The sequence below is a fragment of the Falco cherrug genome, chromosome 3, assembly GCF_023634085.1.
Source record: "Falco cherrug isolate bFalChe1 chromosome 3, bFalChe1.pri, whole genome shotgun sequence".
Taxonomy (NCBI): domain Eukaryota; kingdom Metazoa; phylum Chordata; class Aves; order Falconiformes; family Falconidae; genus Falco; species Falco cherrug.
This window is the reverse complement of record NC_073699.1, coordinates 72,152,346-72,174,793: the sequence shown is the minus strand read 5'-3', so window position 1 is coordinate 72,174,793 and position 22,448 is coordinate 72,152,346. Positions and strand designations below refer to the sequence as shown.

The window sequence follows — 22,448 nt, the reverse complement described above, 5'->3', positions numbered from 1 at the left end:
CAAGTGATACTTTGTCCTTAACTTAATATGGGACTCTCACACCCTTGTTCATATAACCTTTGCATTTGTTTGAGAGAAAAAAAGTGTGTGCATGCATCTGGGCATCAATGTATGTGCACAGCTACCTTTCTGTCACACTGTTTCATTCGAATTCTGACATGCATTTAGACTTCCATTTCAGGCCCACAGTTCACAAAAAACCTTAAATATTGTAGTACATTATGGTAACTACTTTACAATTTTGTTTTTCCTTTGAAATATATCTAAACAATATTTGTGTGTGGAAAAATCCAGAGAAAAAAAGCAAAGAGAATCTGAAATCTTAATCTTTATAAGGAATTATTTAGACACTTAAGAACTTTCTGATCAAAGTGGTTTGAGGGAGAACCATGAGGATTGTATATTTTGAGAATGCAAAGTTAGCTGAGAGGAAATAAAATGCCCGAATTAAGTGCCCAGAATAGTCACAGATGTTCATATTGGGCGTAGGTTTGGTTTACATGTCTAATCTAATTTATGTTCTTTCGTTTTCTAAGATGGCCAGTGAATTCATTTTCCATGACCTCCAGCTGAAGTACTCAACATTAGCAAAGAGATTTATATGCCTGCTGCAACAGTTTTCAGAACTTGGGGTCAAAATCTTTAGGTTCAGGATCTATCCTGAATTCACTAATATGCTGATTCCCGACCAGGCAGGACCAGTGCTACAAAACCACCCCCACCTCTCCGAAGAAGAAGTGGACATCTCAGTAATAAACAAGTGCATGAAAACCTGGAGACCTAGAAAGGGTTTTATAAGGCTTTTTCTTAGCGTGCTATTAACTTTTTCCTTGGGTTTGGACTCAATGTGCAAGTACAGGAGTTTTCCAGTAGAGGGAGTCCATGTTGCTGCAAAGAGAGAATGTCCCGCTGCAGTAAACGTACACCAAGAACGGGGAACGTTTTCTCCCTTTTTTTCCATGAGGTATTCAATATTTTCAGTCCTCTGATAAATATTGTTATTATTGTTAGTCTTGAGATGCAAATGGTATGACACAAGTTTGCTGCAGAACTAGCTTCTCTGGAAATGGGCTAATTGGGAAGCATGTCACAACTGGGAATGCAATATTGTCACAAAAGCTTAGACCGTTAAATGAAGAATTTTACAGTGAAATAGTATCTAGTGAAAATTCTGCAAAAGAATGTATATTTCCAGGAAGGCAGCATACATTTGAACAAAAAAAAAAGTAGTAGTAAGGATGAAGTCTATTGCAGCCTACCAGGACCACAGAACTGAATATAATCTCCAAGGCCAATTCTTGTAACACTTCAGTCTGCAGGTACTACCAAGCACAAAGGAAGGACTTTAACCACTCAGAGGGTAAAAATGTAACTAAATAAACATCAAAAAGCATGCTTAATTACAAAAAAAAAAAATAAATTTGGAAGTAGAGAACTGAATACAAGAAACAGCCACTTTTAATCTGTTTCTTAATAGAAATCCATTCCCTCAGACAGCATGATGATGTTTGTGCTAATCCAGTAAAGGTGAAGAGTTCCATCACCCTCAGGTGGGAGCTCCTCTGCTATTCACATGGATCCTGGGAGATATGCTGCCTGCAAGGTTTATCTACTCTAAATGTTCAAGGACTTTTTCATTTATTTCTTCCACCTGCAAGGCATCCTAAAGGAAAAACACAGTGATAACAGCCACATTTTTTTTCCACTGGGCCAGATGGTGGCTGTGTACACCTACTGGCCCCTGCTTATTCAGTCCACTCTGCTATCTCTTCCCTCAGACCAGCTTTAAGGGATGCCTTAACAAAGCCTAGAGGAACTGGAACAGACAATCCCATGGGGGAAGGCAGAAAAGCCTGCTTGGGAGGAAGGGGTAAAACCCAGTGGAGTGGTCCTCTTTGAATACAAATCCATGAGATCAGCTTCCATTCCAAGGCTGACCCTTCAGCCAGCTAGATGCATCTATCTACAAACATACAATCAATATGAGCATCCTTGTTTAGATTCTGTTGAACATCCACAACTAAAACCTTAAGCTCAACTGTCATCCATAAAGAAAAACAAAGAAAAAAACCAAAACAGAAAGCTTGACCTAATCAAATGTTAAAAAGTAGAAAAACCTGGATACTAAATCAGCAAAGCATTTCAGCTTCAAAGTAAAAAAAAAAAACAAACCACAACAAATTTTTGTGCAAGAAAGTAAAAACATTTTAATTATCAAACATTTTTATTTTGAAGTATTCTGATTTCTATGTATGTACACTCAACTTCAGAAAGAAAAAAGACTGAAGAAAAGAAATAAATATTGTTTAGGATTATAGCAGCCATTTCATACGATCCAAGACAAAAATGGATTTCCATTTCATAAGTAAACTAAATCCTTCTCATTCAGCTCTTCCCTTAGGACACTACAGTCCTTTTAAAGGTCTCATACATAAAGAATACATTTTTTTCCTGAAATACAGATTTTTTTAGTATGGGAAAATATACTTACTTTAACATTTGCTGTTGGGCAAGGACATATTCTGAACAACCATTTCGATACAGAAGTTGAGTGTTAGCTTGAACCCAGACCCAGTGATCTTCATTTGTTTGTACTTTGACTAGTGAAATGCCATTTTCTCCATTATTCTTTGCTATACAATTTAAAAGAAAATCTATTTTAATACAGGCAGTATTTAGTATTTTTTCTTACTTAAACTACACATGAATGTTCACAGGTTTGTTTGCTGCCCTGAAATTATCAGCATAGGAAAGTACAAGCTAAAGTATGTCACAAAGCTAGGCAAATCAGATTTTAAAAATAAAATCTGAAAAGCCTAATGGGCACTTAAACTGTAACCAAGGATTTTTCAGTATTATCAGTTCATTATAGTTTCTCCCTCTCAGTAGTAGTACTATACCAACAAGAAAATGTTTATGAAAAATGGGGCTATGACAGAGGAATGGTTTTAAAGAAGTCAAAGGTTTCCAGCAGCTATGACAGATGGCTGAATACAACTCTATTCAAGAAGTTGCCCATTGGTGTAGACTCACCATCAAAATTTTATCCATTGTAAAATCTGAAATACAGCATAGACTCTCATATTGCCACAGCCAAACACTGGAAAAGCATGAGTCAAAGCTGCAAACAAATAATGAGTTTAAAGGCAATACATTCTAATTTTCCTCTGTTTTCTGATCTTTGGGCAATAGAAGCATTTGTAACATACTCAGTTTTCCTCGAAGAGGGATAGATATTGTCACTAATTATGAAGGTCTTCACATAATCTTATTAAATTCAGTGCTGCCAATTTTAGGAAAGCGTATGTTGAGTATTCTTATTTACTATGATTGTTTATATATCTGTAAACTTGGCATCACAGTATTTCTGCCCACTCTGCAATAGCAGACTGATTCAGTACTATCTTTTGAGGCAGAGAACTCATCTGCATTTTTTTAAAGGGATTTTAGGGAGAGGAAAAAAGAGAGTATTGGGAACAAAATTTGAAAAACCTAACAGGAGAAAAGACCAGGCTCTTTCTCCATAAACTGTATATAATCCAGAAGTACTTAGCAGACACACCTTTGATTTGGTTCTCAGCAATCTGTAACACATTAGTGAAAGCGGCACCTTCATGATGACTGTTTCTTCCATACATTTCTGCTGCTTCACACAGCCCTGAATTACCTTTGGCACTGGAGCTGTAGAGGACAGAAAATGTGGAAAATACCTTGTCAGTGAATGACAACGCAGTAGAATCACAGACTCTGAAAGATGTGATCTTAAAGCTGTTGACCATTAGTGAAGAATCATGGTTTAAGTATATAGTAACCAACATTAAACAATTATCTGTTTCCTGCATCATTCAATTGCTCAAAGTAGTGTATGAGTGGAATTCTGTATTCAATTAAGAGGAATAGTTCTATTTAGGAATATTCTGCTCACGACTTACTATATCTGGAATAATAAATTTCAGCTTGAATTGAGACAAATGCTGTGTATATTCTGCTCTGCCTATTCAAAGTACGTTCAAGTTACATACATCACACTGACCAGCAATGCACTTAAGAGTTAGCATGACTTCAATTGCAATAATCATCACATGATTTGAACGGATTCCTTCCACTCTTTAGTTCAAAATGCAAAGGGCATGGAAAGGGTGCAAAGTCCGTAACACTGCTTTACAAATTTTACCCCTTATTAAGATCATCAGAAAAAAAAATTACTATATAAATTTGCCCACCGTCCCTGGCTAGCTTGCTCCAGGCATGAACCAAAGGAAACACAGAAGTTAAATGCCCACTTCATTCTTGTCAAATCCTTGGCCACTGTCCAGTCAGTTAGCAAAACTTAAGTAAAGTTCCTCTCTTCTAGGAGCTGAATTCTGATCATCAATTAATGTCACCTGGGCCACTGAAAAACTAGTAAGTGGAAATAACTTTCCAACTCTACTCCAAAACCCTGCATAATCCATCAGATCAGCCCTCCAGTAATTTAATTCTTGTCAAAAGGATGTATGTGTTAGAACCACATTACATGTCTGGACAGTAAATCCGTACATACACAAGCATATTCTAATTAAAAGCCAAATTATGATGCTGTCAGTCACACTGATGAGCATTTTGCTTCACAGCAATGGACCTCATTACTGTAAGGTTATATGTAACCAAATAAAGGAAAACATAATCCCAGCCTAAAAACATCAACTAAAATTCAATCATAGAAGAGTAACGAAAATAAGTGTTAGGAAGGAAATGAGTCTGAACACAATCTGTCCTGATCTTCTGTGATTGCTACCGAGCGATCAGCCCCAGGCCTTTTAGTGCAATTGTAGACTTATGTGTTCATAAGCCTTCTGTTGTAAGATAAATGCATACACCAAATACATCTCATTTCACTCTATGTGAACAAACACACACACGCACATTCAGCTTTCTGAAGTTTTCCTTTTCCTTTGTTTACTACCAAAATGCCCAAGTCCAAATAACTGTGCTACTAGAAAATGCTGAAATTTGAAAAGTCTCAGTAAAAATACTTTTTTTCCACTTTTATAATTAGCAGAGTAACTTATTGTGTTGGTAACTTCTGAAAGTTAGGAAGATATTCTAACTTTCCAGGTTTTATATAAATTTATATATATATAGGAATATAATACTTTATATGTATTATGAAGTATTTGATATGATATGATAACATTGTTGTTACGCATTATATAGTTAAATCCAGGTAGATTACTCCCTTTTCTAAGAACAGTTTTAAAATGGAGAGTTATTTAGCCTGATTTGTGCTTTTACATGCTTAATAAACACAAAGCCCATAGTATACTTTATTAACTGCTAAAATATTAATTTGAAAATACTTTGTATTCACAGCTGCTGCATCATCAGCTTTGTGTTTTGCTTTCACAAGCAGACTTTTCATCTTCATCTCTGTCACAGAAGGGAGCAGAAGTGGTACCACTATACAGAATAAGGACAGCTGAGGTGGCAGTACTGTTCCTGATGAGGATTTCTTCCTTTGTCCAAAAAGAAACTTTAGTTTGCCTTGGAACTGCATTGTCTGTTATAAAAAAAAAACCAAACAACCAACAATAGAATTATCTTAAGCATTTAGTGTATAAACATTTAAAATGCTAGCACAACCTACGGATTGTGCTGCTTAACACCAAAACCAGTTTTGAAACAGGGAGAAAAACTAGGACCTTCATCACGTTCATACAATTTAAACCATGCCATTTCAGAGGCTTGGTGAGTGGAGGTACTATCAATGGTAAAATGAGACATTTGAGGCTGCTTTCGTTTTTTTTTTTCTCTCCTGTGTACTTAAAGTGGAAGTTCTGTGTGATGTTCTATTCACCAAGATGGGGCAGCATATGGTGGTGCAAACAGCTATTTCCTCTGTGCCTCAGTCTGAAGCTGGAACTATTATTTTTCTATGCTCTGTTCTCTCCAGTGAGATGGTTGCTGAGTTTCTTTCCTCTTGCTCAGCACCTCCCCTGGGAAGTATATGGACTGGCACAAGCCAAGGGCTTTGCAGGCACATGCCAAGGGAAAAGATATGCCCAAGACAGCCAGATACGAAGTACATAGCTTGGAAGAAACCATCCATCCCTGCCTCAAATCTCCATATAATCAGAAGAAAGAGATCAAGTTAATAGCAAGCTGCTGCCTCTTGGTAAAATACTACCTACCAGAAAATGATCAGAGAAAAATCTGTCCATTTGAGTTGGGCATTTTCCAGAGCTACAAGATTAAAAATGGGATGCGGAAATGACTTAACTGGTCCGGCTGTTCAGACCCATAGCCTTCCAGCAAACAAGCATCTGAGACAGAAGCTGCATCTCCCTGTCTCATGCCGATCCTCTCATTCTCCTCCCATGTGTCTTAATTTGCCGTAAGGAGAAACAGCACTGGTCTTTACTAAGCAAATGGGGAAGTGATTTCTAGAAATGAGCCACTCCTAGAGGGGTATTTAAGGACCATGTGAGAGACTTTCTAATTCTGTTTTTTATTATTAAAGGACCCTTTACAAAAGGGGAAAATAGATCACTATTATTCCTGTCCCATAAAGCAAATACTTTGTGCTTAAACGTTAATCATCAAACCCCAGGCTTGTCACACTTGTGCTAGGTCCAGTACAAAGTGAGGACAGATGTTGTCCAAAAGAGCTTAAAACATAAAAGTTTAAAGATATTTTCCAATTTCAAATATTACAACTTCCTTTTCTCCCATTTTATACATATCTTTATACACATTAACAAATGTCTTTAGGTGTTTCTTGTTAGTGCGCAGTAAATGAAAAGCGTATCCTGTCTGTGACTTTCCACAATATTTATGTTCAATATTTATGTTGAAGTTCTTTTCATATGAAGTAATCAGGATCTACTATGTCGTGACTACAGTTCTCTCAGTGAAGTTATACTTACAAGGAAGCCAGAAGTACTGTCCAACAAGCAGCGAACTCGACAGATGAAACAGCGAGTTAAGAAGGGAGAATAATCTGTTGTCATGCTGTCGTTCTCCTGTGCTTTAAACAATTTACTGAGAATATATTCTTCTCCTAGGAACAACAGTGGAGGCAATATATATCAGATCACACTAAGAAAGAATGAAAATGTTCTGTTGCCAATTGAAGAAGCTGTTATGGAAATTGCTAAAAATTACTTTACGGAAGGGCGAATATTACATTGTATCATGCATAGATACATCTGCACATGCTCTACCAAAAGGAAAAATAAAAGCTTTACAATGGGAGTCAGGTGAATTTATTCAGAAACTTTGACTTTTTTATTTCCTGAGGTTTTGTGATTTTTAATGATGCAAAGCAGGGCAACAGATGTTGCTGGTTTTGAGATCAGAGATCACAGAAAATACATTAGAAAAAGGAAAGAAAATAAGGAAAAATGCTAATGCGAGAAAAAACCAAATGAACAGTGGCAGTTCAGCTGTCGCCTCCTTGTTTTTTAATGAAGCATTTCCTAGTTTTGGACTACAAGTGTGTAGCTTTTGAAGCACTTATTTCCCAAAAGACACAAGTATTTGTACAGAAGTATGAACTCCAGAACTGAATTCTCCACTGTATATATTAGGACACAAATTCCAAATACTTGTAACTTTTTATACTTTGAAATATTTGTGCACACTGTTTAGTTTGTTTTCTTGTACCTCCTACAAAATCTTGCAAAGTTCCTCAGATACCCAAGAATCTTGCAAAACATAGAAACTGCAAGAAATTCTACTGAAGTTTTGTGACTGTACCCCAGGATTTCAAAAAGGCTGCTGAAGGATTTCTTGCAAGTTTCTCCTCATCCAGGTGGAGACTGTGCTTCCTCAGTTTCTTTCCTCAATTGCTTCCTCACCTTCTGGTGAAACGCATACATTTTGCTGAGATCAATAAATCTTTATAAAGTTAATAATTTCAACCCCATTGTATGTTCTGGTGTTGTGATTTCAGCTTAACGCTTTGTGTAGGAGAAACCTTGAGCACACGTATCCACCTGCCATCCTAGGGAAATAGACCCTCAGGGGAAAAAGTGCAGTGCTAAACCTGCTTGTTCTTCTGAAGACTCCTGACTACATGATTTTCCATGAGAAAACAAACAGCAGAAAATTATATTGCCACTGTGGTACCATACAGAAACATTTTGCATGGGATGTATTTGCATTAATGAGAGGGATACTACTGTCCTGATCAGCGTGAACAAAAGGCTAAGTAGGATGAAGACTGGTGCTGTTCATTCTGCATGGATAAGAATATCTGTAGGTACAATAGTCAGAGAAAAATAAAGGAAACACCAACTTTGTAGCCTCAGTGGCGCACACTACCTTATAAATGTCAAGGACCAGGAAGAAACATCATCTGTGGGACAGTAACATTACAACTGGCCACTATGCAGCTTCTCAGTGAAGAATCTGACTTGACAAGGAACAGACATGGGAGTAGGCGGGGTGCAGTTCTACCTCTGTACAGTGATACCTATATTTCCAATCAACACATACAATCCCACCTGTTTCTGTCTGTAGTTGCTGTCCAGACAACATCTGGGGAGGATTCATGGCCCAGTGCAGTTGTCTACAGAAATCCTGGCGATCATCCACGTGAATGTAATCATATATGTTTTGGTGCATTACATCAGTCTGAAACAATTACAAGGAATGTTTAATTTGTAAGCGTAGTGGGGCAGACACTTATGTTCAGGTTGATGCTTTCCTTAAAATAATGACTGCTGTAGGATACCTTCAGAGCAAAGACCAATTGAAGGAAGTTATTTCAGGAGGCCCTGTTTTTCAGCATCTGCTTTTTGACTTCATATTCTAAGATGATTCTTTTTATTCTTAACTCTTGTGCACCTGCAAATGTGAGTCACAAAATAGTCCACCTGGCAGCCGGTGGCAAATGGCATCCCCCAGGGATTGATGTTTAGTTTCGTGATTAGTGAATGATGGGGCAGAGTGCACTCTCAGCAGGTTTGCAGAGGGTACCGGCTGGGGAGAGTAGGGTGGCTACTCAGACCTTGATGAGCTGTAAAAGTGGGCTGACAGGAACCTCAGAAAGTTCAGCAAAGGCAAAGTTCTCTCTAACTTTGGGCACCCCAGGAAAAGAAAGACATTAGCATACCGAAGTAAGCAGGGGAGTGCTACCAAGACACTTCAGAGGGCTGAAAGACATGACATACCAGGAGAGGAGAGAACAGGGGTTGTTCAGCCTTAAGAAGAAAAAACTTCAGGAAGAACTTACTACTCTCCACATCAACTGAATGAAAGGTTGCAAAGAAGGCAACGCCTGACTCTTCTCAGAAGAACAAAGTGGGAGGACAAGAAGCAACAGACACAAGTTGCAACATGGGAAACTGGCACTTGATATAAGTGGAAAAAAAATTACAGTCAGGGTGGTTAAACACTGGAACATGTCTTCCAGAGGGGTCACAGAAACTCAGAACTTGGCTAGATGAGTCCCAGATCAACCCGCTCTAACTGGGTCTGCTTTGAGCAGAAGGTTGGACTAGATGACCTCCAGAGGTTCTTTCCAACTACACGGTTCTGTTATTCTGTGACCTTACAGTACATTTATTATACACAGGCAAGTAGCCTAGACAGCAGCATTGTATACCAAAACTGAAAGGAAACTTTTAGCTTTTATAATGGATTGTGATTTTGTTAACAAAAGCTTTACAAAAGGAACAACATTACAAGGAATTCATCTTCATCTGTCAGACCTCAAAAAAAAAAAAAAAAAACCAACAAAAAAACCCAAACAAACAGAAAATTAGTCTGAAATGGCATAGAAAATAACTTCATTTCAGTAATAGTGTATGTCTAATCAGCAGTAGAAGGACAAGGTGAAACAACATAGAGTGCTGCATTTTAAAAAGCCAGTTAGCAGAAGTAACTACAAGAAAGTCATTACAATGACAGTGACTAAGTATTCTAAATATTTGTTCATATATTTACCTGATGAAACCCTAGATAGTCCACAATCGTCGATGATGCATAAAATATCATTCCATCTGCACTCACCACCAATGCAAAACCGTTCAGTGACTAAAGAAGGGAAAATAAAACAATTTAAAAGATAATCAGAAAGTAAAGAGTAAAAAGGGTATAAAACAAAATAATTTTAAGAATATTCCAGATATATAAAAAAAATCACTCTGCAAAAAGTTGGACAGCAAATTTTTGCAGAAAAGCCTTTTTTACCTAACATGAAAAATTAGTAACAATCTGGAACATGTTTTTCTCTTAAAAAAAAGTTAGGATAGCTAATTACAGTGTAACCATATTACATTACTAGTTTATTATCTGCTTTAAATTGTATTTTGTCATTAATTCATAATTGAAAGTGTACTAGCAACCATCAACTACTTTTTTTGCTTTTAATTTAAAATATCACATTCCATAATAATTGCTTTGAATTTATATGCATTTATACATATCGATAACATAATAATCTCCAATAAGGAAATTAAACGCATGTGCTGTTGTAGCTATGACTTTAAAACTGGACATGTATTTTAAAGTATGGCTATTTTTTTAAGCTTCTATAAAAATATATACATAGCATAGTAGCATAAATGCAATGAATAAAAAAAGCAGGCAATAAATACTTCACTGATATAGACCAATATTTAGTCTAGAAAAAGCTAAACTAATTCTCATAGACTCAATGATGCAAGGAAAGCAACCAGAGAAATCCAAAAATAAAAGTAAGGATTAAATGAAATACATGACGTAAACATTAAGAGCCACGATGCTGCATTCAGACTAACTAATTTTGCCTCTCTTCCCCTGATAAAGATTCCGTAGCGTGTCTTCACTCCAGCAGGCTTGCATTCCATGGTAGTCTAGACGATCCTTTCGTGTGATGGTTTTGAGGTCTTTTGAGATTATACTTCAAATAGCTGCCGATGAAATTCTGATTATTATTATTATTATCCTTGCTTTACCTCACCTTTCTCTCAGTTTACTGTTGTAGTGATGTGCCTATTAATCCTCAGTTAATCCTGAAGCACAATGAGGGAAAATTTTCAATTGCTCAGTAACCAGATACACTGACATATTTTTGTGAGCTTGGTTCTCTTTTTGGTTCCTAAATAAGGACCAGATTTCCAAGACTGCTTGAAGCCTGTTCCCACTGTGACAATGGTGGCAGAATTTCAAGAGTTCAGTTCACAATAGGCTGACCTCCTCAGAAGATTTGGCCCCAATCACAGATGTGGAGCACCTTTGGAAATGTGGCCCCATGGGACTACACACGGCCAGGGGCTCTGTGCCTTGAAGAACCGGTGGAACAGTGGCTGGAGAAATGTAATGGAGAGACTGCAACGGCTCACCTACGTTTGAAAAGAGCTGTAGCAGCAGCTGATACAACCAAGTCAATGCTAACCATGAGCCACTGTCAAGAACAGTCAAGGGCAAATTGTGTTCACCTCCAGGTCAGCTCTGCAGATCCTTTCCAGAATAAGTGCTATCTCAGCCTAGCTGGGTTTGCGTTGAACACTAGATATCCCTGCTGACCCTTCAAGCACAAGGAGTTGCTGGACTGGTACTATTTTCTGCTCTAAATAATGTCCAAATTCATCCCAGCACCTCACCAACCAGAAGACGATGTAAGAAGAGTTCTACAACTTCGGTGCCTTTCACTGCACTGAGTGGAGCCTCCATAGATGGTATCTGTCATATCCATTTCCAATGACAAGTGGAGGCCAGAAAGCATTTTTGGCATCTTGTCTCTTTGGACTCATCTTCACAGCAATGCACCCATCAGTGATGTGATGTTAGGAATTTTATTACATTTTGAACATCTGGCAGGCCTTTTAATTTGGACATACTAAAAATTTCCACAAAGATAACTGCAGGACATTTAAGGGAGCTCCTTCGTGTCTGTGGCTGTTACCATGCTCATTACAAAAGACCTCCAGTCCTGCCCATGCAGCTGGGGGAGGTAGAAATTAAAAGCATTAAAGAAGTGGTGTTAATTAAAGAAATGTTCTTAACCTATGCATATTAACGCACCAAGACCTAACCGGGAAGGCTTAAAAAATGACCACAGGATTGATATGATTAAAGAATCTCATACATGCTGTACATCTTTAAAATGTGCCTTCCATTGCCCTGCAGGCAAGCTGGATTCTTTCAGCCCCTGTAGGAAATAGCCAGGGACCACCTGCCTTTGGCAAGGATTGCTTTTATGAATCAAGAAATAAATACCCCTATTAAAAAATTAATCTTCTTCATCTAACATATTAGTACATAATCTTTAGGCTTAGACACATACCCTAAGAGACCAGGCTCTACCTTTAAAATATGAAACTTGCTCCCCTACAATGAAAGGTGAGCAGGTTTTTTCTTCCACAGAGCCAGAACTGGGCTGGACCAGGTGCAGGAGTTTGTAAAGATGGGAAAGGGAAATGGGACCACATGTGTTTCTAAGGTTGAGATCAGTGAACTGGCAACTACCTCTGTGAGGTTGGAGGAGGTATTAAGGAAGGGTGGGAGGGAGCAAGAGGAAAGAAGTAGTGGAGGAAAAGTTCAAGAGGCCATGTGTTTAAACTAAGCCAGAAACAAGCGTGGCTTTGAGGGAAGTATGTAAATGAAGAGAATTACAAGCTTCCCCCACTTTGTTTTTGTTTTGTTCTCAAAATGCTGATGTCCTCTCCTGAGTGAAGATCTCTTAATGAAGCATTGCCTGGTTTTCATGACCGCAAACGCAGACATCAGATGCTCTGCCCTGCAGGAAGGAAAAGCAAAACCCACTTCGGTGCAACAACAACTTTTATGTAAGTCACACGAGGCTATTGAGGATTAACACAAATTCCATGTGTATAAACCTCATTTTAGCTAGGAAACCTGGTGTGGCTTCAGCCACATTAAAGAGAGACAAGCTGGATATGGAGTAAAACTTCATAACCAGTGAGTCTTACCCATGACGGCAAGTTTTTCTGTTTTCTTAAAATTACCCTGAAGTGCAGTTCAGTGTGAAACCTGACATCTGTAGCACAGAGGACTCTGAATAGGCTTGGAGCTGGGCTGAGATTTATATTTTTCTTACCTACTTACCACACTGGGGAGGACAAGGAGGGTGTTTGCTAGCACAGGTCTGGTAACCCAGGAGTGGGTAATACTGATTGCAAATTAGTAGGAAAAGACTTCTTCTGACCTCTCAGATAAATCTCTTGGTTATCATATACAACTCCATACTCAAGCCCTTTACAGTAACACTGCATAGAGATTTTCCATTATTCTGGCCAGAAGCCTAGTGATTTGTTAGACTGAGTGGAAGAGAGAGACGGCTTCAGTCCATGAGAACGACAAAAACTATTCCCAGCTTTTTTGTTGTAAGTTAATGGGTCTCACATTAAACAGGACAACAAAGTATATGGCTCCACTTAAGATTTTAAACATTCTTAGTTACTGAAATAAAATCCTCAGCAATAGCTTTCTCTCATTCCCAGTGAACGGGAGGCTGCACTGCTGTGCTGTGTCAGAAGCACAGCAGCTGTCTGGCTGGGTAATTGATAACCTACAGGAAAGAAAAGGGAAAGAGGATGCGAATGAGCGTCTTACCTGTGCAGTTCACGCTCCCTAATGTAAGGACATATCTGCCCAAAACACAGAGGGGACAGCACAGAGAAGTAAGGGCAGATTTCCTCATTTCACTTGCTTTCTTTCAGTAGAAATAATGGAAAGCCTAAAATAGGGCTCTTGATTTAGAGGAGGAAATAACCGAATTCTACAGCTCAATGTTAATGGTCTTTGCTTTGTGTACAACTGGTGTGTTTTAATCAGTAAAGTCCACTTGCATCCTACTGCAGTTTTTAGCAGCTTTGCATATACTTACACATGCACAGAGGGACACACACAAAGATATTAGCATGGACATGAAAACTTTTGCAACAGAAACAACTAACTTCAAATCTGCAAAAAATACACGGTTGTAAACTACCATTTGGTAAACCATATGGATTCAATGACAGATGGAATTTCTAATCCAGGATAATAGCTGAAACATGTGAGACAGACTTAAGTATGTATTGTGAACATTTGTTTGTTTGTATTTGGCTTTTTAAAAACACTTACATGAGTTTTCTACATTGTACTTTAAAAATGAAATCATGGGTTTTTTTCCCAAATGGAAAAAAAGAAAGAAAAAAAAAAAGCTTGGCACCAGAGGCCTGTGTTCTTTTGAAAAAAACATGTACATCCAATTATGCACTCACGAAAAGCTGCACCTGCTACTGAAACAAAAAAACAATTAATCTCTCAGTTCAAAGAAAGTACAACATTATTCTGGTGCCCACAGTAGCTGTGAGATGAAAGTTACCAGTTTCTTCCATTAAGAAGTTTTTGAAACATTATTAGTCAAGAGGTTCTCTTTGGGAATGAAGGCAAATATTTTGAGGAAGATAGGACTTCCTTTGGCAAGATCCTTTATATATCCTGGTATTTTTTTCTGGTCCCATGGCAGAAAATCAGCCAGCAAATACTTCAAAGATATTTTGGTCAAGGTCATGGCGTAGTAAAAATAAGGGGGGGGAGGGAAAAGCAAGAACAAGTTCCAATCCACATTTCTCTTATTACTCTTCCTTGAAATAAAGGAAAATTCACTAGCATTAGGTCTCCAGAGACCATGTTACTATGGTTACTAAAGTACAACAGTCAAGGCCTGCAGCCATGCCTTGCTTTGAACAGATTTTCGAGTCACGCAACTTGGGTACTAAATTTCCAGGGTCAGTTGGCTCGCAGTTTATCTGGAACAGCTTCATTTTAATAGTGGATCGCTGGGTTTTTGCATCCTATGTGGGATGGGGCCATTTTCTGGTGATCTAAATAAGCAGCTATTTAAAAACTCTGGAAATGATATACTCGTTCTTGTCTTATGAATATTAGCAGGAAAATGCAGACAGTTAATGTGCCTTCTGTCTTTAACTGTATTGTTTAGTGAATCAGTATTTCTTTCCACTGGTGTTTTTAGGACTCATAATTGCTCTTCTCAAAAATCCCTCTGGAATCCCTGAGGTTCTCTTTATAAACCCAGGGAAAAAAAAGGAACTCTTACAGAACCTTGAAATAAAACCCCGCATAAAAGACTATTCAGAAATACCGTATCTGGTGACATCAGAATATGGCCTTTGCTCAACAAGTACAGTATCTCTTAGCCTTCCAGACTCTTATGTATTTCTCTGGTATCTACAAAGCAACTTCAAAAGGAGTATTTCTGTGAGTAAGCACTATTTCGTGCAAAGGGGGAGTGGCAGCACTGTTTTTAGCATTCAGTGTTGATCAAAGGCTTGCGTGTACTGCTTAGTTTTCAGGCAAAAGAAACAAAACAGAAAATGAATTTCCATCATTTGAGCCAGGGGAGGAAGTAAATCCTACAGACTGAAGCCTACAGCCACGCGTTTATATGGCAAGCCTTTCAGAGGCAAAGTGCTCGATCAGACTGATTGGTTTTCTACAAAGAAATACGTACGTATGATCATTGTTCCCCTTTCACTTTTCTTGTCTTCCCAGACAAAATGAAGTTCATGTTCCTATCTCCTTGAGCCTAGATATCACTTCAGGCTCCTTAAACACAGTATGGAAATTCAGCATCTAGTGCTGCGCTGCTCAGAGTGGGGCCTGGCAAAATTTTCAAAGATTGTTCACATTGCCAGAAGAATTTGAGCCCTGGCCCCCTCATTTACTGTTGGAGGGAACAGCTGTGCCATCTCAAAGGCACGGATGACTGTGAACCATTCAGCTGATGAAATTTCTTGTTGTTCCATTTTTCGGTATCCCATCACTTCCACTGAGGAATTAGGGCAACTTTGAAGATACTTGTTTATATATGTGTCTCCAGTCTAACAAGGGAGCTGGAACACAGTGGCTCGGAGGCAGCAGACAACTGGCCTCCTGGAAATCAGTTAGGAAAATGTAAGTCATTGAGCTCTGGTAATTGTGAGCTATAAACTTTCAAGAAAACATAGTAGTTCTCTGGAGAGTGAGACTGTAATATGTGCACACATGTAAACACATATTAAACCATGGTGATGTTGGTTTTTATATGCTTGATATGCAATAAGCATTGGACACAACCAAGAACAACTTTGCCTTTAAAGTTGTTTTGATTGCACAATGCAAAATTGTAAACGTAGTTTTTCTTCCCCTATAGTTTCCTTTTAAGTTAAGCTTCTGTAACAAAGCTTGCTTAGTCTCTGTCAAGTTCTCAGGGTAGGGCCTCTCTTCTTTACTATATGCAGGAACCGCTGGCCCTCGATGAGCGCGGCACCTCAAAACCAACCCCTCTGTCCACAATGGTACTTAGAAAACAAGAGCTGAAGCATCGTTTGACTTTGTGCAGAAAGCTGATGTGGTGCCTGCTAGAAAGACATACATCCCAACTGAATCCCATTGTTTTCAAAAGTACTAAACACTGGAAATGAGAACACTGACTGGGCTTCCAGAGTGGAGCAGTACTAAAGACTAGTAGCTTAAAGACAGGTTAGGGAAGGTTTTGTTGCCGCAAAAGTGAAATCATGGGTGACTCCACCTCAGTGCAAATTTGTTATATGGCATGTTTATTTAGAATAAATTATTAACACCAATAATGCTTTCTATTGATGACAAGGTTTGGTGGATTGTTCCATGTCTAATTGTAAAAAATCCGTGATTCTTTTCTTTGCCTTATCAATTAGTATTTCATATGGGAAGTGACTATATGAATACTACTTGAGATTAATGGACATTATACAAGTATTGGAGACTATTTATTGTAATCTAAAGAAGAATAATATTCAAATCATTAATTCTAAAATTGCTGGGGAAAAGCACATTTTATTACTACATAGATATATGCATCATGATTACTGGATATGCTAGTGAGTACCTGGATGAGTAACATGTCATTTACCTTAGCAATTATCATGAAAGGATACTAAAGTATGACATAATGTTTTATATCTTTTCCTTTAGCCTCCTTATTAGTCATGATGTTGAATTTAAAGTTGTGCTCTACCAGTAATGGAACCCTACTGTCAATGCTCTTTCACAATACTATGCCCTGAACTACACTTGGAAACAGAAACAATCTTTATATTGATTTATGCAGTTTCTCATTTCACTTCCTCAAAAGCAGATGTTGTATTCACAGATGGAAGCAAAGCTGGGGCAATATCGTATCTTCAGTGCAAGTTCAGCCTTTCATTCTTTCTGAGTTCTGCAGCTGCTCTGAGCTTTTCACTCTTCCCTTCAACAATTTCTATATAGAAAATGCAAGCCTGATTAATTCCATTTGAGAAGACTCAAAATGAAGCATTAATTGCTCACTACTCTACACTTGTAATAACAAATTTAGTTAGGTAGCCTTTGCAGTAACAAATGTAGTAAGATTACCCATTATCTTCCACAGAAATAACTTACTGAAAAGAGTCTCAACTAATATTTATCCAACATGTTGGACAATTAGACATATGTAAGTGCCAAATGTCTGGATTTTTTTTTTTTCCAGTGCTATTTACATGTAAGTGCATCAAGTCCTGAAGGGAAGAAGCCGTCACAATATTCCATCCACAGCTGACTTTTACTCCTACTTGCAAACTGTTAAGAAGCATGAATGGAAGGCATCTCTTTCTGTAAGGAATCAAAACCTAAAAGAGACAATGTTGCAGCCTATACACTGTGAACAGAATGTGATGTCCTAATTTCAAAGCACTATTTTTCTGCGTATTTAGCACTATATATCACATTTTACAACACAGAACTGTTTCAGGGGGTGGGGAGAAGAGCAAAACAATCTGTATTTCAATATTCTGTTCAATAATATATGGTAAATCAGCTTTTTTAAACACCATTTCAGGTCAGTGGAGTTTTTAGGGAATGTGGCATTCCTGAATTTGACTCTGGGAACTGTCTTACTGCACAAATTATCATCTTGAGTATGTTTTGTATCCTGTAAGTATCCTGTATAAAACACACCCTGTCCCACACTGGCAGCAGGGGTGAATAATGCTGTTAATGTTTTTCACTGACCCAGAAAGGCAAGCAATACTTTCTCTAATCTAGATACCAACTGAATGACAATTGATCGTCTGGAAAGAGGTAAGGATGGAAAGTTAGAGACAACTCCTCTAACCAGCAGCGACGACTGCAAATCTTAAGCTGAGGAGGAGGAACCCTTCCCCAAGGCCCTTCCCTAAGACCTTGCTTTAGTCTGAGCAGGCACTTCTTTTCTTATTGCTAAAAAAAGCCCAGTCTCAGTTACTGGAAAATTCTGGGGGCATTGCTGTACTGGAAGGAGGAGGGAAGATGTAGAACATGTTAGAGAAATGCCTGCTGTTGGCCACCATCGGCTTTTGCAGCTAGGAATTCCTAGAAGAACTGCAATTACAATGGGATATAAAAACTATCTATTTTTTCTTTTTTCTACTCATAAAAAGTCAGGGACAGTTAAAACCAGAATGATAGTGATTTCTTTTGAAGTTCTTGGAGTAGCAGCAGAACTATTTGAGGGGTGCCTATCTGTCCTCCTGTCTCTGAATCAATACTACATCCTTGCTAATAGGATACAGTACATTTAACAGTCAACGTCATGCTTTTTAATAGTGGTTTTCAGTTCAAATCATCAAATGGCATATTCAAGTTTTATCAATTGAGGTAGGCAAAAAGTCAAATAGAAAGGTAGTCAATATTTCTAGAAAAACACATAAGCTTTTCTTTGGAAACCTTCATGACCACAAAAAAAAATCAATGCAAATTTGCAAAAATTCTTAAGACAACACATAATCTTGCCTGGAACCACTGTCTTGCTCCTCACTTCACTTTACTGAGAAGATAGCAAAGTTGCAGCCCGTTCGCTTTTCTGAGTTGAGAACGAGGAATATACTGGAAGTGTCAGCTGTACAGATTAGGCTAATAATTTATAATTTCACTTCAACCAGTTGAAGACCAGTTAAACAATGTAAGATTGCAATTATCCCTGATAATAAACAGGCGTTATTTAAAGTTGGGGTTTTTTTGCTTTTTTTTACAATACGTGACTTTTCCATCTTTAAAAACAAGGCACTTCCTCAAAAGCAAATGCTCATGCAGAAATTTGTATGCGAGGAACAGAGTGTTGTGATTGCTTTTGTTACTTGAATGCATGAAGTCCAGTTCTAGTAGCAGACTAAGTCCCAGTGCATCTATACAACACAGTGCTCATGTACAAATATTGAACCTATCAATTAGTGAGAACAGTTGCCAAGGATTAGCTTTGAAGTCGGTGAGAGAAAGAAGCCCTAACTGAGCTGAAATGGGAGAATATGTTTTGTTGGGGAGGAAGTCACATGGCCACTGGACTGTCTCCAGAGGCACCGAAATAGCCTGGGCAGAAACAGAGAGGAAGCGGCTGTGAAAAGGAGCGTGCTGTGATCAACCATCTGGAGACAGCAACAGTGGCCTGAAGTTCGGATCCACATCTGGCCTGTGCCCAAAGCTTATTGATTCTTACCTTAACGCTGCTGACGGACAGCTTCTCCATTCACCAGCATGCCTAACATTTCTTAGCCAGGCCTTCTCCTATGACAGCAGGTTTGCCTCTGCTCTGACAAATGGAACCCAACTTTACCGATGCCGGTTCAAACCAGAGAGGATGCTAACCGTCCCTCCTCACTGCACACCTGCACTGGCTGCCCACTCCTCCTGCTCTATCACATTAAACATAAGCTGCTTGTCCTGATTTTCTGATCTGCTCACAGCTTGCTCCCTCCTCAATTAAAATCTTCATTTTGTGTTGGTGAAGCTAAGTACTAACCCTCATCAGTCCAACATGTTACCCTTACTCACATGCAAGATTCCAGAACAAGCACTTAATGATGTTTCCCACTTTGCTAAAAGGCACCACACAAGCCTCTGCAGGGGCACCTGATTTTTCTCCTTCAAATCCCTCCTTAAAACTCTTGCAAAAGTCCTGACAAAGGTCAAGCTGCTCATACACTATGAGTACCAGCAATCGTGTTTACCCCTTTGTTCATTATTTCCACACGCTGTGTTACCCATAAAAATTCATCTTTCATCACTTGTCTTGTATTTAGGCTACAAATCTGAAGGGGATCACGTCTTTTTGTTTTGCTCTGCCTCCCTGTCAAGCTGGAGGGTGCCACCGCCTATATTTCTGAAACCTCAGTGCTGTGGCGGCATCATGATCATTACAGTCGTAACAGTAGCACTAAGGACTGGAGGAGATATAATACTAATGGTATTTAATGGTCAGAGGCTTTTTTGTCCTGATTTGTTTGAGAAGGAAAAAAAAGAAGAAAGGAATAAGCGAGAACATTAGTTATTTGTTTAAAGGGCAACAGAAAGGATATTTTTTGCACAAAGTTGTGGCCATGCCAGATTTCAAGTCTGGATTTTAGAAATATGCCTATTTGCAAAGAAAAAAAAGGGACCAGGGCTTCTGAAATGTTCCTTTGTGTTTTGCCTGTGTCTGGCAAGAAGAAAGTGAATGTACACATGTGATAAAATGGCAAGTTACTCCTGACCCCATTTATAGCCTTTTTTTTTCATGGATAAATTCTCTGTAAGTCACCCAAGTGACTAATGTCAGCTTAAATCATGTCATCTGAATTACTGGGAGAAGGTTCATGTTTGAAAACAAAGCAAAGCAAAAGGGTTGTTTGGGTAACTTTTAAGAGTTGTATTAGCTGGAAAACAAAATGCACTGAGACTACGAGCTTTTTATGAGAACTTCCTATTTTGATGGCCCCATTTTAAACTAGTAGATTAAAAGGTGAAGCACTGTATCATCATCTAACAGGACTTACTTTAGAAGGACTGTGCTAAGAGAGTCAGCACCATAGGAAACTGAAAAGGAATTCAAGACCAGAATAAATCAAGTCTCTCTTTACCAGTTTTTGATTTCTGAAGTCCGTGCCTTGGTCATAGCCCAGCATAATAACCATGCACTTTTGTCTGATTCCCAGCTTTCCTTTTCAAGTTTAAATTAAAAAATAACAGGAAGAGAAAAATATCTTGCTCTCAGACTGAAATTCAAACTGGAGTACTTTTTTCAAGAGCGCAGTTTTATCAAGTACTGATTACATAAATCAGTTTGGAAGGAGGAAGTGGAATTACACTAACAAGTTTAAAAAAATTACAGGAAAGCAAGTGGAAAAAGGGTTTCCTATGTTATTTCCTTATGCAGAGTGAAGAACAGCACCAATAGGGTGTTTTTTAATGTATCATTTTCTAACTCCCTTGGAATGAAACTTGAACCCTAATTCAAGCTGTTAGTAGAGGCCACCTGGAAATACCTCTCAGTGCCAAAATATGCACATACACCTCTCCGTTCAAAGAGACTCCCAGAAAGCTTATTATCTGCAGCTACTTTTAAGGTAATGACATAATGTTAAATAATACGCTTCAAGATTATATTGTCTCGAATTCTGAATCCTTTACCTAGATAAAAGGTCTAACTTTCATTGGTTTTGATTAAGACTTGGACTCCATTGGGTATTAAAGCTAATGAAAAAAAGCCTCACTGACTTCTGTGGGAACTACCAAGCAAGAACCAACATTTCTTATTCACAATAATGCCCAAACCTGTGATATGGAATTAAGAAATAATACATAAATGACTTGTCTGTGTGATAAAGTGCCTATACCTGATCATGCTACCACGTTGCACCAACAGTCAATTCCAAGCACAAATGCCACTGGTTCAGTAGCCAGATACCTGAATTGCCTCACTAGTTATGTCACTTACAACTCAAATCAGTAAAATTAATCGCTAAATGGTAGAACAAAAGCATGCCTACGAAATATGGATGCTCAGTTTGAAAAACCCAGCTTTATCTGGTTAAGTAGTTAATGTAATAAAGCTAAGATTATTGATACCAGTGGACCAGTGATTGATATAACGCCCACACCACCAAAACTACCTTTCACTGTTTTTCTTGACTTCTGAAGACTGACATGATTTTGAAGAAGTTATTTTTCTTTTTTTTTTTACATAAAAGACTATATGTCTATGATTTTAAGATGTTTTTTAAGATGTCAGGCATCTGAGAGTCTTTGTCTAAAAATTTAAGTAAGTTCTAAGCCTGACCAGACCCCTCTGCAGAGCCTTCCTACCCTCAAGCAGATCAACATTCCAACCCAACTTGGTGTCATCTGCGAACTTACTGAGGGTGGACTCAATCCCCCCATCCAGATTGCCAATAAAGATATTAAACAGAGCATACAGTGTCACTGAATAAGAAATACCAGGACAGTATGATGACTGGCATCTTCAGTGCAGCCATAAAAAAAAAACCATGAGACAAAACCACAGAAATGTGATTCTTGTGCCCTGAAGCCTTAAAACTAGAGGACTCGTGGAAATCTCTCTGCAAACTGGGCAAAAGAGTGGCTTGGAACATCCTGAAAACAACATGGGCCTTCACTGAAAGAATGTCAGCTGTTGGTGACCACGGTAATGGCAGAACAAGCCAGGTCTGGCCTTTATCGGTATT

At 38.4% G+C, this 22,448-nt stretch overlaps 1 protein-coding gene across 5 annotated transcripts in view; it reads right to left on the bottom strand.

Moving 5' to 3' along the window:
- The window catches only part of AHRR (aryl hydrocarbon receptor repressor), an 89,597-nt gene that overhangs the window by 4,876 nt on the left and 62,273 nt on the right, over positions 1 to 22,448 (bottom strand). For all 5 annotated transcript variants that reach the window (XM_055705944.1, XM_055705947.1, XM_055705946.1 and 2 more), the window contains 6 exons: positions 9,931 to 10,020; positions 8,487 to 8,616; positions 6,906 to 7,039; positions 5,340 to 5,539; positions 3,563 to 3,681; positions 2,492 to 2,633 (listed from right to left, as the gene is read on the bottom strand). In XM_055705944.1, coding sequence (XP_055561919.1) covers positions 2,492 to 2,633; positions 3,563 to 3,681; positions 5,340 to 5,539; positions 6,906 to 7,039; positions 8,487 to 8,616; positions 9,931 to 10,020 — 815 coding nt within the window. The remainder of the gene's footprint in view (positions 1 to 2,491; positions 2,634 to 3,562; positions 3,682 to 5,339; positions 5,540 to 6,905; positions 7,040 to 8,486; positions 8,617 to 9,930; positions 10,021 to 22,448) is intronic.